The 14,617-nt window shown below is 39.1% G+C and overlaps 1 protein-coding gene across 1 annotated transcript; it reads right to left on the reverse strand.

The window, feature by feature from the left end:
* Positions 1-4,252: 4,252 nt before the first annotated feature.
* senp1 (SUMO specific peptidase 1) lies at positions 4,253-12,109 on the reverse strand (the record flags this gene model as incomplete). Its single annotated transcript, XM_083894585.1, has 18 exons — positions 4,253-4,315; positions 4,411-4,506; positions 4,845-4,929; positions 5,324-5,403; positions 5,492-5,695; positions 5,803-5,934; positions 6,254-6,391; positions 6,492-6,576; positions 6,662-6,700; positions 6,981-7,044; positions 7,202-7,470; positions 9,844-9,962; positions 10,051-10,186; positions 10,313-10,502; positions 10,588-10,663; positions 10,777-10,958; positions 11,738-11,796; positions 11,976-12,109. 18 exons carry the CDS (start codon positions 12,107-12,109, stop codon positions 4,253-4,255), a joined length of 2,151 nt encoding a protein of 716 aa, XP_083750711.1.
* Between the last annotated feature and the right edge of the window lie 2,508 nt (positions 12,110-14,617).

Raw genomic sequence — 14,617 nt, forward strand, 5'->3', positions numbered from 1 at the left:
CAGGGCTGCGTGTAAATAAGAGATTTAAATGTATTTAGGCTTACATTTGATTTTCCTTTATCGGTGTAGTAATTCTGCAGGTTGTTTTATAACAACAAAAATACACAAAATTGTCTGGAAAAAAAGCAACTGATGCGTCAGCTGAATCCTGTAATATACGTTGTCATCAGAGTGTTTTTGTTACACAGACAAGAAAAATCAAGTGGTAAAGCTCGGCTCTGCCCTGTTACAGCGACATGAATCACTTTAAAGTTGGATTATCATGGAGTGGAGATATGTTAGTGGATTACCGTAGACATTGCTGTGTGTTTGCTTCTGGATTTCTGTTTTCACACCCATTCTTCTTTTCTTTTTTTTTTTACATTTTTTATTTTATTTAAATTCAGTTTTAATACTTTCAAATTTTATTTTATTTTTGATAATGTGTTCAAATAGTGAGAAATGTTATAAAATAGTGATTTTGTTTCTTGATTTCAGTGTTTGTTTGTTTGTTTTTTTTCCTTTCAATTTCAGTTTTTGTGTCACTTTTTTACGAACCCGACTCCTGATCGTGGATAAGTGATATAATGCTAATGCTCACACTCATTGTTACAGATCTGTACCCAAAGCACTTGGGATCAATGCAAGAGAAATATGTTGTTCAAAACCTCGACTTACCTCATCCCGCCAGAGCAATGTAGATTCAGTGCGTGTCCAAGGTTCACAGGCAATAACCACCTGCAGTAGGTCGCGTGGCTGTTCACAGCTGGTACTGTGTCCACATCCTTCAGCTCTCCTTCCGTCCGGTGTCTGGAAAACACGGCCAAGATCTGACGATCTATGCAAATAATTTATTGTCCTTAGAAATGCAATACTACGTCTATCCAAGGGACACCTCACATTCTGGCTTACACAGATTAGCTAGCCGTCTTTATACCCGATTGTCTTTATTGTGAGTAAATCGTTGCATTAAAAGGGAACAGTTTCATACAACATTGTGAATATGACTGCACATGATGTAGAAATTAAAAAAAAAAAAGAAAAGAAGAGAGAATACGGCATATGTTCATTATGTGTATGTAGAGTGTTGCCCGCCTGCTTACTGGACTGTTTTCCTTGCACGCCGTCGTTTTCCATCCTCTGCTGTTTTCGTTGTTTCCGCGTTCTTCCGTTAAATCATGAAACAGTTCAAATCCGGGAGGAAAATAAAACTTCACAGAAATGCCTTAGATCTCACTGGAAGGGATAGTGAAGTGCTTCTCAGATTTGGTGCACTTGACCTCTGACTGGAAGTTTTTTTTTCTCATGCACTGCTAAAAAAAAAAAGAAAAAGTTATACTAGAACTAGTCTGAACCAGATTTATGAAGCAAAGAAATATTTACAACTGCTATTCACTATTATGTGTTCTTCATCCAGATGATTGAAGAAAACCTGAGCGGTGGCTTACAAAGTCTAAAGGACTATTGCTGCTAAGTTAGGATTGACATTTCTAAACCCTACAATTGAAAGTCATTGACGACATTGTCACATGGGACCAGTTTGTAACTCATGTTCAACAGCTTCCTCTCCTCAGTAAAGATTCATGCCATGATGCAGGTCTTTTGTCTCAAAACCCAACAGCTACTTGGTTTGATTTTGAACTTGTCATTTTTTTTTTTTTAATAAAACTTTTTCACTGTGGTTTGTGTGCTGTTTTTTTCTTTTCTTTTAAATTACACACAGAACTTCCATCCTCTACCGCTTTATCCTCCACATGAGGGTCGTGGGGGCCGGGCATAAGCTGTGCCAACCTCAGCTGACATAGGGCGATAGGCGGGGCACACCCTGGACAGTTCACCCTGAAGTGCAAATCACAACAAGAGAGAAATTATATTAACAAATCAGAAAACACAACAAAAGAGAAACGAATTAGAGACACAATGGAAAAGAAACGACACAAACAAATTAGAAAACACAACAAAAGAAAAAACGACAAACAAATGAGAAAACACAACAACAAAAGAGAAGTGACTAAAAAAAATAGAAAAAGTAACAAAAGAGAACGTATTAGAAAACACAACGAAAGAAACAAAATAAACAAATTAGAAAACACAACAAAAGCAACGAGAAACGACTAATTAGAAAACAACAACAAAAGAGAAACGACATTAACAAATTAGAAAACATAACAAAAGAGAAAAGACAAACAAATTAGAAAACACAACAAAAAAGAAAAGACAAACAAATTAGAAAACAAAACAAAAGAAAAACGACATAAACAAATTAGAAAACAAAAATATACGACATAAACAAATTAGAAAACACAACAAAAGAGAAACGACATAAACAAATTAGAAAACAAAAGAAAAACGACAAAAATCAGAAAACACAACAAAGAGAAATGACAAACAAATAAGAAAACAACAAAAGAAAAATGACAAACAAATTATAAAACACAACAAAAGAGAAACGACATAAACAAATCATATAACACAACAATGAGAAATGACTACCAAATTAGAAAACACAACAAAAGACAAATTACATTAACAAATTATAAAACACAACAAAAGACATTAACGAATTATAAAACACAACAAAAGAGAAACGACAAACAAATTAGAAAACACAACAAAAAACAAACGATTTGGAAAACACAACAACAAAAGATAAACGACATTAAAGGTGCATTATGTAATAAATCTAAAGCAACTGCCCGTAAAATCCTCCTGTCACAGAGACTCAGGAATAATATTCATATAGCATATTGAACTCACCAACAACAACAGTACAGCTTTTTTGTTTTGAAATCATGTATTGGCATGTGGCGCCACCTATTGCCGTCTATCATCACTGCAGTCAGTAGAGTCTCTGCTGCCGAGCAACCACAGGTTGCCAATTAAGTCTGAGCTACAATGGCGGAGAAAACGAAACCTATAAGACCTCAGTATTTTGAATTTGAGTGTAGTAACCGTTTTTGGCCACATTCTCAGATATGGCGTCTTTAACAAATTAGAAAACACAACAACAAAAAAGAAACAACATAAACAAATTAGAAAACACAAGAGGGTACCTACCTTTAGCGTTTTGGTTAATGTTTCCCTTTGGTTGTTGTGATTTGCACTTCAGGCCCACCATACAGGGCCACATATAGAGAAAACCAGTCAGTCTCACATTCACACCTATGGTCAATTTAGCTTAACCCCCACATTGCATGTTTTTGGACTGTGGGAGGAAGCCGGAGAACAGACACACAAACACAGAGAGAACATGCCAACTCCATGCAGGAAGGCCCATGTTCCGACCGGGTCATGAACCCAGGTTTCCTTGCTGCAAAGGCAAGAGTGCTGACCACTACACCAGGCGTACAGCCCCCTTTGAGAGCTTGATGAGCATAAGATAAGCAAAGACACATCCACATATGCTCATGTTCATCAGATGTGGCAGTTTTTATATGAATCTCAACGTTGTTTTGAGGTAATACACAAAGAACAGTCACAATACATGAGAATTTATTTCTAAAACAGACTCAGCTCTAGATAAAAATAGATACGAAACAGGTATATGTAAAAAAAAAAAAAAGTATATTACACTGTTCAAGGGTCTTATATGATTTAAGTATGTACACAATTCAAAATATACTGAATACGCCCAAAATTTGTTGTTGGAACAAAAATACATAAAATATATTTTGGACCTTAATTTACAATCTTTTATCAAGACCGATGAATATGAATAAGAAACTGCAAAAACTTATGGTGTTGTTTTAGGATGCAACAAAGACTATTGTGTTGTACAACACTTCGTTTTCCTTTTAAATTATATTCTGAGGCAATGTCACATTTGAAGATTTTTGTGTATTTTAATTCATCAAATTTCCAAAACTAGTCCCAGAAGACAGACAACATGTAAACTTTGCGAGTCTGCATCGGTGTGAACGTTGCAGCTCAGAGTATGGTCTGTCAATACAAGTGTGGTTTCATAAACATAAACCATGCAGTGTTTCAGCTGCTGTACTTATGCTCCATGTGTGCACCGTAAACACAAACAAACAAAAAAACAGTCGAGAAGACAGGGAGGCAGTGCTTGGGTGCATCAGCAATAACAGCTGAGGGCTTAATTGGCCTTGGACAGTGGGAAGTGGCAGAGCTGGTTTCCTGATCTGATAAGCTGGTGTGCAAGTCTTTTCCCAGAACAGTGCGACTGTAGCTCAGCCGTAGCTACATCTCATGTCGGTAACACCGTGTGAAAGGACCGTACAGAGTTCACAATCCTCTTCTACACTGACCAACATCACAACAGTTTGTGGTTGACAATTTCCCAAACCATTCTTCGTCTGAAGTAGGGCATGTGTTTCTGTGAAAAAGAAAAGAGGTCATGTGAGTCGTTCTTAGGACACTCGTGATGCGTTCACCACTAAACCCTCTACTACTGCTGCTGTTTGTGATTACCTGTGTGAATGTGATTTGCTTGTCTTTGGTAATGTAATCTGCATATTTGCATGTGAACATTCCACAATCACTACCATTCATTTGCTGAGGGATTTCCTGAGAGGAGAAAAAGAGGCATGTGAACATTTGAAAAAGTCTAACATGACAAACTTGAGGGGCAAAACATTAAATCATGTTATCTATATTATATAATAGGGCATTTATTTATTTCATCATCATTGATCTATTATAACTTAAGCACTTTTTAAATGGTACATTTCTACAGGTGCCATAAACTCGAATTTTCTTTTAACTGACGTAATGAATGCACAACTGAAACAAACTGATAAGGCAAGGTGATTATAGTGATATGATTATTCAAATATCTTCTTATTCTAAACAGACCGTTAAGTCACTTGACTTCGATGTTCTTCGGGCTTGTGTGTGTTACTTACATAGGCCTTTCTGCTGCATAGAGTCCAGCCCGAGGTCTCCAGTTTTTTGCCCTTTTTGTCCTTACTTTCCTCCTGCAGATATTCACTGGGGACAACAAAAACCAACATTTTAATACAATTCAAGGGATGTTCCTATCAGCTGTTCAGTATATGCTGAAACCGAGTCCAATTCTTGTATTTGCCTAGATTACAGAGCTGTAAAGTGCATCTTCTTTAAAATAGCTCCTCAACAATAAAATAAAAAACATCCCTGACTGAAGTTTATAGATAATGAAAAAGAGAAATAAGAGCAGACTCCTGTTGTGAGGCCACAGGTAACGCTGGTAGAGAAAAGAGAGAGAGAGCTCTGCAGCTGGAATTAAAAAGATTGGAAAGATCACCCAGATCAGCTCTAATCCAATATTTGAATTGGGAATTGGGATTTCCAAATAAACAATATTTCCCGCTTAGCAACAAACATATCTGATACAGACACTTACAACAAGTCTTGGCAGGCTTTATCGTTGATTCCTCCCATAGAATCAAAGTACATGATAGCCTTCTTCCGGAAATCCACCACCTGGAAGAAAGTGGTACTCATTAAAACAAAATACTCTGCAAAATCAAAACTATTGTAAATGTTTCATAGTTCACTATAATATACTTACAGAAAGGCACCAGTGCACCCCCAAGTGGACAGGAACCAATAGGATGTCTTTAGAAAAAATGTCTGTCTTTTTGGTCCACCGGCGGACGGCAGTGTAGCCACTCCTGCGCAGCTTCGGGTAGAAGAAAGTGTTGAACGTATTGACGGATGGAAAGCTGGGGTCCTTGCTGCGCTCAACCAGCAGGTTCATATAAAAATTGATCACCTGACAAACAGAGGAACGTGCAATTAAATGGACAAGAACTAATGTGTGGCTCAGTTGGGCAACAACTATTACTTGCAAATCTTTGCTTGAGGATAATAAGCACTCACTTCATCATTCAGCCAGTTGAGGTTGCTGAGCGTCTGCAGGTCTTTGCGCGTTAGGCTCAGACCAAAACCTTCACTTAAGACTTCATGATGACTACCTCCTCTCAGCACCCGGTTTACCTCAGTCTCCATTTCCTGAACACAAACACATTGTACATGAGAAAAAGGGGCAAACTTGAATTTTGATTTTCTTTGGATAAGTTTGTACAAAAAAAAAAAAAAAATACAACTGCACTTTCTTCCCATCTACTTTTTTGTGAATCTCATCAAATTATTTTGACCCAAGAATAGGAAAAAAAAAACAGAAAATAATGATTCCTTTTTTAAAGGGAGACTTTAAGACAGTCTTTCAACTCCATGACTGACGTTACTACACAAAAGCATTATTTGTTTTCAAACAGAAGAAATCAAACGATCACAAACACCAAGCACATCGTATATTCAACACTCGTACCTCAGTAAGTTCAGGGAATTCTGGTTTGTCTTCCAAAAGCCTTGGTTCTTCTATGACAGTCAAAGGAACCTCCTTCTCCAAAGGAACCCGAATATGAACCTCCACATCTGGGCTGCGTTGCCCTTCTTCAGACAGGCGCTGAGTGTGGTAACAACATGACAATGGTTAACAGGAAATGATGAGACGATGGATATGACACAAGGTAAATGTGAAAATCGCCTCAGTGATGAGAAGGCACCTGTCGCAGCAGCTGAGCAGCCTGGGCCTCTTGCTCTTCTATCTGTCTCCGTCTTTCTCTTGCCCGAGAGTCGTACATACTCGTTCTACAATGACAAAAATATTATCAATTAATTATACAAGTATAATTATTTCAATAGTTAGTGATTAGTGTATATTCGTAGCGCTTACAATTCTTTGATCCATAACTCTGCTTGGAAACATGGCACACTGTAGAGACAGATCAACATGTTATTGAGTGCAAGGATAGACCACTTTAGTCAACTAAGCTTTGTTGAATTTACTCACTGATTTAACACTAGCTTGTCAACATGCATTTAAAGTCTCAAAAAGACAAATAAATAAAAGCATGAAATACATGTTTAGATAATAGATACATATTTCACCATGCATGTATCACATTTAATTACATTAAATGTTACGTTATTAAATGAGAATAAATGAAACGGTGAAATACAGCCCATCACAATGTAAGAAACTGAAAACAAACCTTGTGCCGTCCTGCTTTTTACCCTTTTGCTCATTAACAATAATAACAGAGTCCCCATCATGAGCTGCAAAAGAAGACAAGGAATTGAAAACTTAAAAAAAACAAAAATAAGCAAAAGCATTAAAGCAGAGTTAAAGGGAAATGGTGAGATGTAAATAACTGCGTTTGGGGGCCTATTTAATTACATTTTCATAACCACTATGATAAGATTAGACGCTTACCTGATGACTGGGTGTCCTGAGAGGAGTTATCCTGCAGAGCAGATGGGGAGAAAGCTTCTCTGCTGGAGCTGATGTCAGCGTCCAGAGACCATGTCTGGATCCCTGGTTTGCTGGAAACCCCTACTGGGCTGGGGAGGTTGCTGGAGCACTGGCTTGACATCCCACGTGGGCTTGGGGGGCCACTGGTTCCCTCAGAAGTTTCTCCTGCTGCTGACCCAGCAGGGGAAGAGAGCTGTAACCGTCTCCGACTGGTGGACAGGAAGCTGGTACTGAGGAGAACATGACCGCAGTAAGCAGATGAGATGGGAGACGATATTTATAGTCCAAACAACCACTGGGTTAAAACAGTAGGATTAGATTTCAAGTATTTCAATTTTTTTTATTTTACAAGCCACATAAAGACAGAGGGGAAACTTTTGAAAATCTCTGTTGACAAAAGTACTATTCAGTTCAAGCAAAAACATGTTTAACCTACGTATACAAAATGAGCAACTAACACAAAAAAAGATTTTTTTGCAAATGTAAACCATGCATTTAAAGGTCCCATATTATACCCCATTAACCCAAGTTAAACTAGTTCCATTCCTTATTGTCCATTTCTAAAGGTAGTTTAACTATTGTTAAAATGTTACATATCAAACACATTTACATTTCTGGACAAAATCAAATTCACTCTCAGCACACTTTATTGACATGTTTACATCATGTGACAGAAAAAAACAGTAAACTAAAAAATGTACATGTACAACTAAACATTTATATACACACACACTGTTCAGCTGTTACAGTTTTCTGGGACAAAAACGGTGTGCCACTGCCCAGCTGTGTGGTGCTATGGAGAGAGTTCCCTGACACTGAAGACATCTATGTGGGGTTCAGGCCCTTAACTGAACCTCGTCACATAGCGCTCCATCACCTCCTTTTTGCCAGGCTTCTCAAACTGTGCAGAGCGATCTTCAGGGATGATCTTCTCATAACTGCATCTGTGTATGGACCAGGCTCCAGAAACACCTTCTCCAACACCAGGTCCACTATTTCATCCACGTTGTCTGCAATAACAGAAAGTGCAATATTGTATTTAATTTGTTGTGTTTATTTATTTTACTAGTGTGATTTATATATTTTTTTTGCTAACCGCATTTAGCCTTAGCTGGCATTACACGAACAATGACAAACTAAGCATGCTTTTTGTAAAGAATACTTACAGTAAGTTCCACTGCAGTCTCCCCACGGACAGCTGGTCCGTCTCCCCATTTCAGTTCAGTCTTCTGCTCAGTCCAGAATTGTACCGACCGAGGTTCACAAAACAGTCTGATGCGAAGTGGTGCGAACACACAAACACACATTTGCCGACTTTATCCGACACATTTTTTTTTACGTAAAATATATCCACTGGACATACAAATCCTCTGAGGCTGGAAGTTTTGTAAAACACTGCTCCACTGTGCAGCCACTCTTTCTCCCTCTGCACTCTCGAGCTAAGGTGGAGCTGTAAAGTACTCTGTGAAGTACTCTACCTGGCGGGGTGCCAACATTCACGGTGAAATGTGCGCACTGTCGTCACTTGGTCGTGAGGTGTAAACATCGCGTGTTTTATCGCCTATACTTAAGGCCACATTATACTTCTCCGACTGCGTAATGTGTTATCCGTCTGCGTCACCACGGATAGGCGCTGCAATTTCCCGCCCGATCAGTAGGGGTCGCTGCGCAAGGTTGTTGTGCTTTTGGCTACAGTGAGCAATGGCGTCCGAGGGAGAAAGACTGTTGTTGTTGAAACAGTGGCCGTTTGACACTTTTCTGTGTCCCGGAACGCAGTTTTAAGATAATTTGAGGCGAAAAATTGGCCATTTAGAGTCTAAACATGTGCTGTGTGTGTTAAGATATGACGTATTTATAGTTCGGCAGCGACGAAGTCAGCGGTGTTCAGCTCCGCCCTCTGTGGACGCTCGGTGCTCACTGTGAGCCGGCACAGAGCAGCTTAGCTCGGCCTGTCCTGAGGACCAATTGCAGCTCTTGCCGTCTCCGTTGTCCCTTGACGGAGTGACGGACACTTAAAAAATATTCCGTGCAGCCGGAGACGACGCAGAGACTCTACAACAGGTTCTGCGTTGACGCACAGGACTCTGCGTAGCCTAAGCAGAGCACTTTACGCAGGAGTATAAATTGGGCTTAACACAAAGTGGAACCACTAAAACATGACTGAGTCTTGTTTTTTCACATTTTGGGGACTGGTATGGCCCCGAGTCCCAAATATCAGTACTAAAAGATTAAAAAGTTGATTTTGCACAATAGGGGACCTTTAATTAACATCTCAAATCTGGCAATGTTAAGCCCCATTTCTAGCAAGCAGTACATGCATGTCAGCTCGGTCAGATTTTGGCACCCTTCCATTGGGGTAATCTAGCACAGTGATCGGGCTCCAGCAGAGGGGAGCATGACACAGTGCCGCAGTCTGCTGATTAGTCAATAGAGAATCATAAGTTATGTGCGAAAGTAGGGGTAAACAGTGGTTTCCCCACGCAGCCTCTTCTATACTCTCAAAAGAAGTTTGTCTTCTTTTGTCGATAAACGACCACATGCCATGAACTGCACTGCACTGCACTGCTTGGTGGAAATTAGGCTTTATCTGTATGGGTACTCACAAATCTCTGTGTGACCTCACAATGGCATGTGAGCTGCCGTTGTGAAGAAAAGTCGACTGACCACCAGAGACCATACTCAGAAGCTGCCTGTAGACCTCCTTCTCCTCTTCCTGAACAGACTGGACAAACACAGAGAAAAAAACATGAGCTCTACATAGACATTTCAGCTGGATAAGAAGAAGACGACATGCTGTCCTGATGTCTGACCTCCTGTGCGGTGCAGCGAGGCTTGACCCTATGGATGCGCCCAGACGAGGTGCTGTGTGTCGGGCTCTGCATCACTTTGATGGGAAAAGTCTTCTCATACATGCTGGTGCTAGAGCTGTTTGAGGTGCTCGGTCCACTACAAATGATAAATCAAACACCATGAACTGACGAAAGCACATTGATATATCACTCAATAAAAAGCAAATAGTCTTGCTGGAAAATGTTTTTATTTGTAGAGACAATAAAAGATATAAAGCAATACCTTGTTGTTGCATATGGTCGAAGGTTTAGGGGTCTGCCAAGCCGTGGAGATTGGTGCAATTTAGGGCTGACAAATGGCGGCAAGTTGAGTGAATGCCCATTTGTTTTAGGCAACTCACGGTGCATAGAACTCATGCATACTTGTCGTCTGCAGAGTTTTGATCCCATGGACTTTTCATTACGTAACCATTCTAGAGATGCAAAGAAATGAAACAGACAGTAATTAAATTAATGAATCACTCTTGATGCAAACGATTAAACAATGGACAAGCTTACCTGATTTGGATGTTTTCCACTCCAATGTTGTTGAGGGAGAAGCAAATGTATCATCCAGAGAGTTCCTTTCAGGAATCTTGATACAAACCAAAAACATGCATACATATATTATAAAACATTTTTATTGTATTTTTTTTTACTTTTGAGACTCTTCAAGTTAATACCCTACAAATAAAATTATTGACTTACCGGTCTGCCTGCCCAGGCTGCCCCTGATGTTGAGGCCTGTGCCTCTCCAGGGGGAGGTCCAGGGGAGGCGGGAAGTATATTTTTCAAGGTAGGGCTTACAGTGTTTCTCATCCATGCAGCCACATTGGAACTGTGACTCTTAACACCTTCAGCAGCAACCTTGACACTGTCAATAATGTCCCCTAGATACATAACAAACAGACAACACTGTCAGGAGATTCTTCACAGGTTCTTTGAGAACATCCACTCAAAAAATTGAAGTCAACACCATCTTATGCTGGAGCAATAAACTCTACATTTGTTGTAATAAAATGTATGTCTAGTCTTAAAAATGTTAAGTAGTTGGCCCTTTCCTCACTACATGACTGTGTGTCCACCCAGTAAATTACCATCAATTCTGCAGATTATCTTCCAGGTTAGACTCTCCAAAACCATTTTGCAACACTGCATTTAGGAAGTAAGATTTTTCTGTAGCCAAACACTTGTTTTGGGTTTATGTGCATCTAACAAATGTGTTTGTACTTCAACAGGTCATCTTGACTATAGCTGTCTAAATGCATGTGAGCTGCTGCCTTGTGGTTGGCTGATTGAACAGGTGCACCTTAATACGTGGCCAGGGAGTGTATATTTTGGATTGGTTGACAAAATTAAAATAAATAAATACACAATAATAACATTAATAATATATATGTACATACACTTGAACTGGAAATACCTAAATAAAATATAGGTGTTACCAAATGAAGTAACTCTCTAGGTTTTATAACGGTTTTTATTCACTGTGTGTGTCAAAGTACACTGGCGTACTATGTGTCGTCTTTGAGTAGTTACGTATTGCAAAGGGTCCGCTTCATTCTTCATCAACTGTTAATATCTATGTTTTTTTTCGTAAATGTACCCCTTTAAATAAAAAATACGTAACAAATAAAAAGAATAAAGCCGTGCATGGTGGTGTATTTACCCATTCGTGATTTCTTCATCATCATGCCGTCTTGGTCGATGTTGTGTCCATCTTCCAAACTTGAGGAAATAAAATATCTACATTAATACAGCTGGCAACATGCCACATCGAATAAGACAAACCAGAAATACATGTTGGCCAGTGGAGCAGTAAACGCATATGGTACATTTAATTCCGCGTAGTTTTGTATTCATTGTCGTTCTATTACACAGGGGGATACCGCTTTTACAGCTCTTACCATTCGATTGGTCTTTTCCTCCTCATCTGACCCTCTCCTGGTGCCCGGCGTACATCCGCCTCCTCCGCAGCTGGTACCCCATCGCGAAAATTGGCTAAACTCGTCTCTATCCATCCGTAGATTTTGTTCAACATGGTTCAAAAGTTTCACATGTAGCGCCGCTGCTGTGACTATGGGGCGCTCAGGCTGCCTTCAGTTTATCAGGCACTCTGGTAATCCAAATTCAGTTCATACACTTCATTCGCCTCAGACGGGATAACTGAGGCTGTCTGGAAGGTAGACGCACGTCACAAATATCATTTCACTTTTCCAAGACACGAGCTAACTGTTAGCCACTTGGCTGAGAATAAGGTAGTTGCCTAGCTAGCAATCACGCTAACCACTCTGCTCGGTAGCTAGCTGACGCTGTTAGCTGCGCGGCTAATTTATGAAAGTATGTTTAAATTCCCACAGGAATGCGTTAAGTCGCAAACAACGCGTTCGGAAAAACCGCTATCATGTTGAGTCACATCCAAACTCGTTCGCATATACGTAACGTCACTTTAAATCGCACATAAACTCGTTGAAGAAAGACATCTCCCGCTTCTTCCTCATTCAAAACCACAACATGGCTGAACAGAACGCGCTACCATCGCACGCTGTGATTGGACGACAGCCTGCGGCCAGTGTGAGTGCAACACCGGCGAATTGGTCGACAGCAGGCTGGAGGAGAGCATTTAATGTCACGTTACAAACACCGGCCTTTGGCTTAAGGGAACTCAGTTTAGTTTATCTCTCTCACCCGCATGAATACAAAAAGAGGAGAATGTATCTTCCTGTCTATTCTTTGTTTACTGTTAACATTTTTAGTCACGCGCCTGTGATATCAGGGGTTTCAAACTCGCGCCCGCGGGCCAGATGCCCTGAGGCCCCACAAATATTTACAAATTCAAATGAAAGATGGCCCAAACTGACCAATAGTGAACAACACTTGTATACTAATAATAATAATAATGATATATTATGTTATATTTATCTCATTATTAGCTTCAACATTCAATTATATACAAACTTTATTTCTGTTTTTGTTACTTACAGATTCATTTTGCATCATACATCATTTTGTTGTGAGTTACGTATCAAAACAAACACTTTTACTTTGAAATGGTGTGCAATATTATACTAAATATGTTTAATTGCAACATCATGATGTATTATCAAGATACCATTTTACTTTAATTTTAATTACTGATCAGTTAATTTTTGTTGAACTGACTTTTTTCAGTTAACCAGCCACCTCCTAACCAGACTAGAAGTTCACTGGCCCGGAGGTTATTTTGAGTTTGTGGCCCTGTGTTATATTGTCCTTTGCGGATATTAAATGCTGCAAAAAGAGTTATCACCCTTGCCTTTTCCACATTCATCAAACTAATGATAGGACTGGTTTGGATCCTTCACACAGGTGGCTCAGCATACCGGAGGATGAGTGAGGAGCAACATTATCAGGCCCATTATTAATATTTACCTGTGCAAATAATATTAGTCATCACATGCCCAAGCAGTACAGCATAGTTTTACTCTTCACCTATCATTGGTCCATCACTATTACCTACTTTGACTAATTTGTGTGAATACAATTAAAAGCTGTCACATGCAGTAAGTCAACAAACATATTTTGATGAATATCTGTTTTCTACAATGTGCAATTCCTGAACTAAATGGCAATAAGTACATTGGTTGCTTTATATAAACACCAAATTCATGGCAACACTATTCTTTTGAATACCAGTGAGCGTAAACAACATATGAAGTAACTACAGTACATGATGTTTCTGCAATTACTTTGTAGAGTCATCTATGAAAACATAGAACAGAAAAGAAGCTCCCATTCACCATCTCGTGCTGGAAATCAGAGTCAATCAGTGAGCACATTCATACACATTCACTCTTTAATAAATACGTACAGTGACACAAATTACTGCAATGAAAAGCAAACAATGCTCTACTGTTACATCATCAAATACAGGTTATGCAAGGTCACTTCAGAAAGTCTAATTCAATTCAACTTCTACACCACTCGAGTATCAGAAACCTTCTAAAACACATCATACACTGTCATAAAAAAAATAAACCTTGGATGTTATGAAATAAAGCGTTAATTTCTCTCCTTATCAAAAAGTTACTATACGTCTGTGCATGTATGGCACTGGCATGTTAATATTTATGTTTATCATATATGTCACCACCTCAGTCTCACTTTCATTGAAAAAATATAATGCTAAAAAACACATTTGTTTCTGGTTGCAACCACATATACACCCACATGTGCATTAAAGATCAAATACAATGAATGACAGCTTTGAAAAAAAAAACTGTACTCTAACTGCTAAAACCAGATTAGTGCAAAAACAAAGGCAAAGTTCAAGTTACATTTGTGCTTTCAATTACTAAATCAACACACAAAGACAAAGTCCATTGAATGGTTTATCACACATGACAAACTTGGGAGTCATGCATAATGAATTCTGGATCAAATACCTTTTTTTAAAGAGAATTGACATTTATTATTATATTCATTGTTTGCAAGAGATGTGTGATGCTATAGCATGCATGGACACAAAGCTCTATACGGACACTCGCAGGATGTTTTATTTAGATCACAG

The sequence above is a fragment of the Microchirus variegatus genome, assembly GCF_963457635.1.
Source record: "Microchirus variegatus genome assembly, chromosome: 9".
Classification (NCBI taxonomy): Eukaryota; Metazoa; Chordata; class Actinopteri; order Pleuronectiformes; family Soleidae; genus Microchirus; species Microchirus variegatus.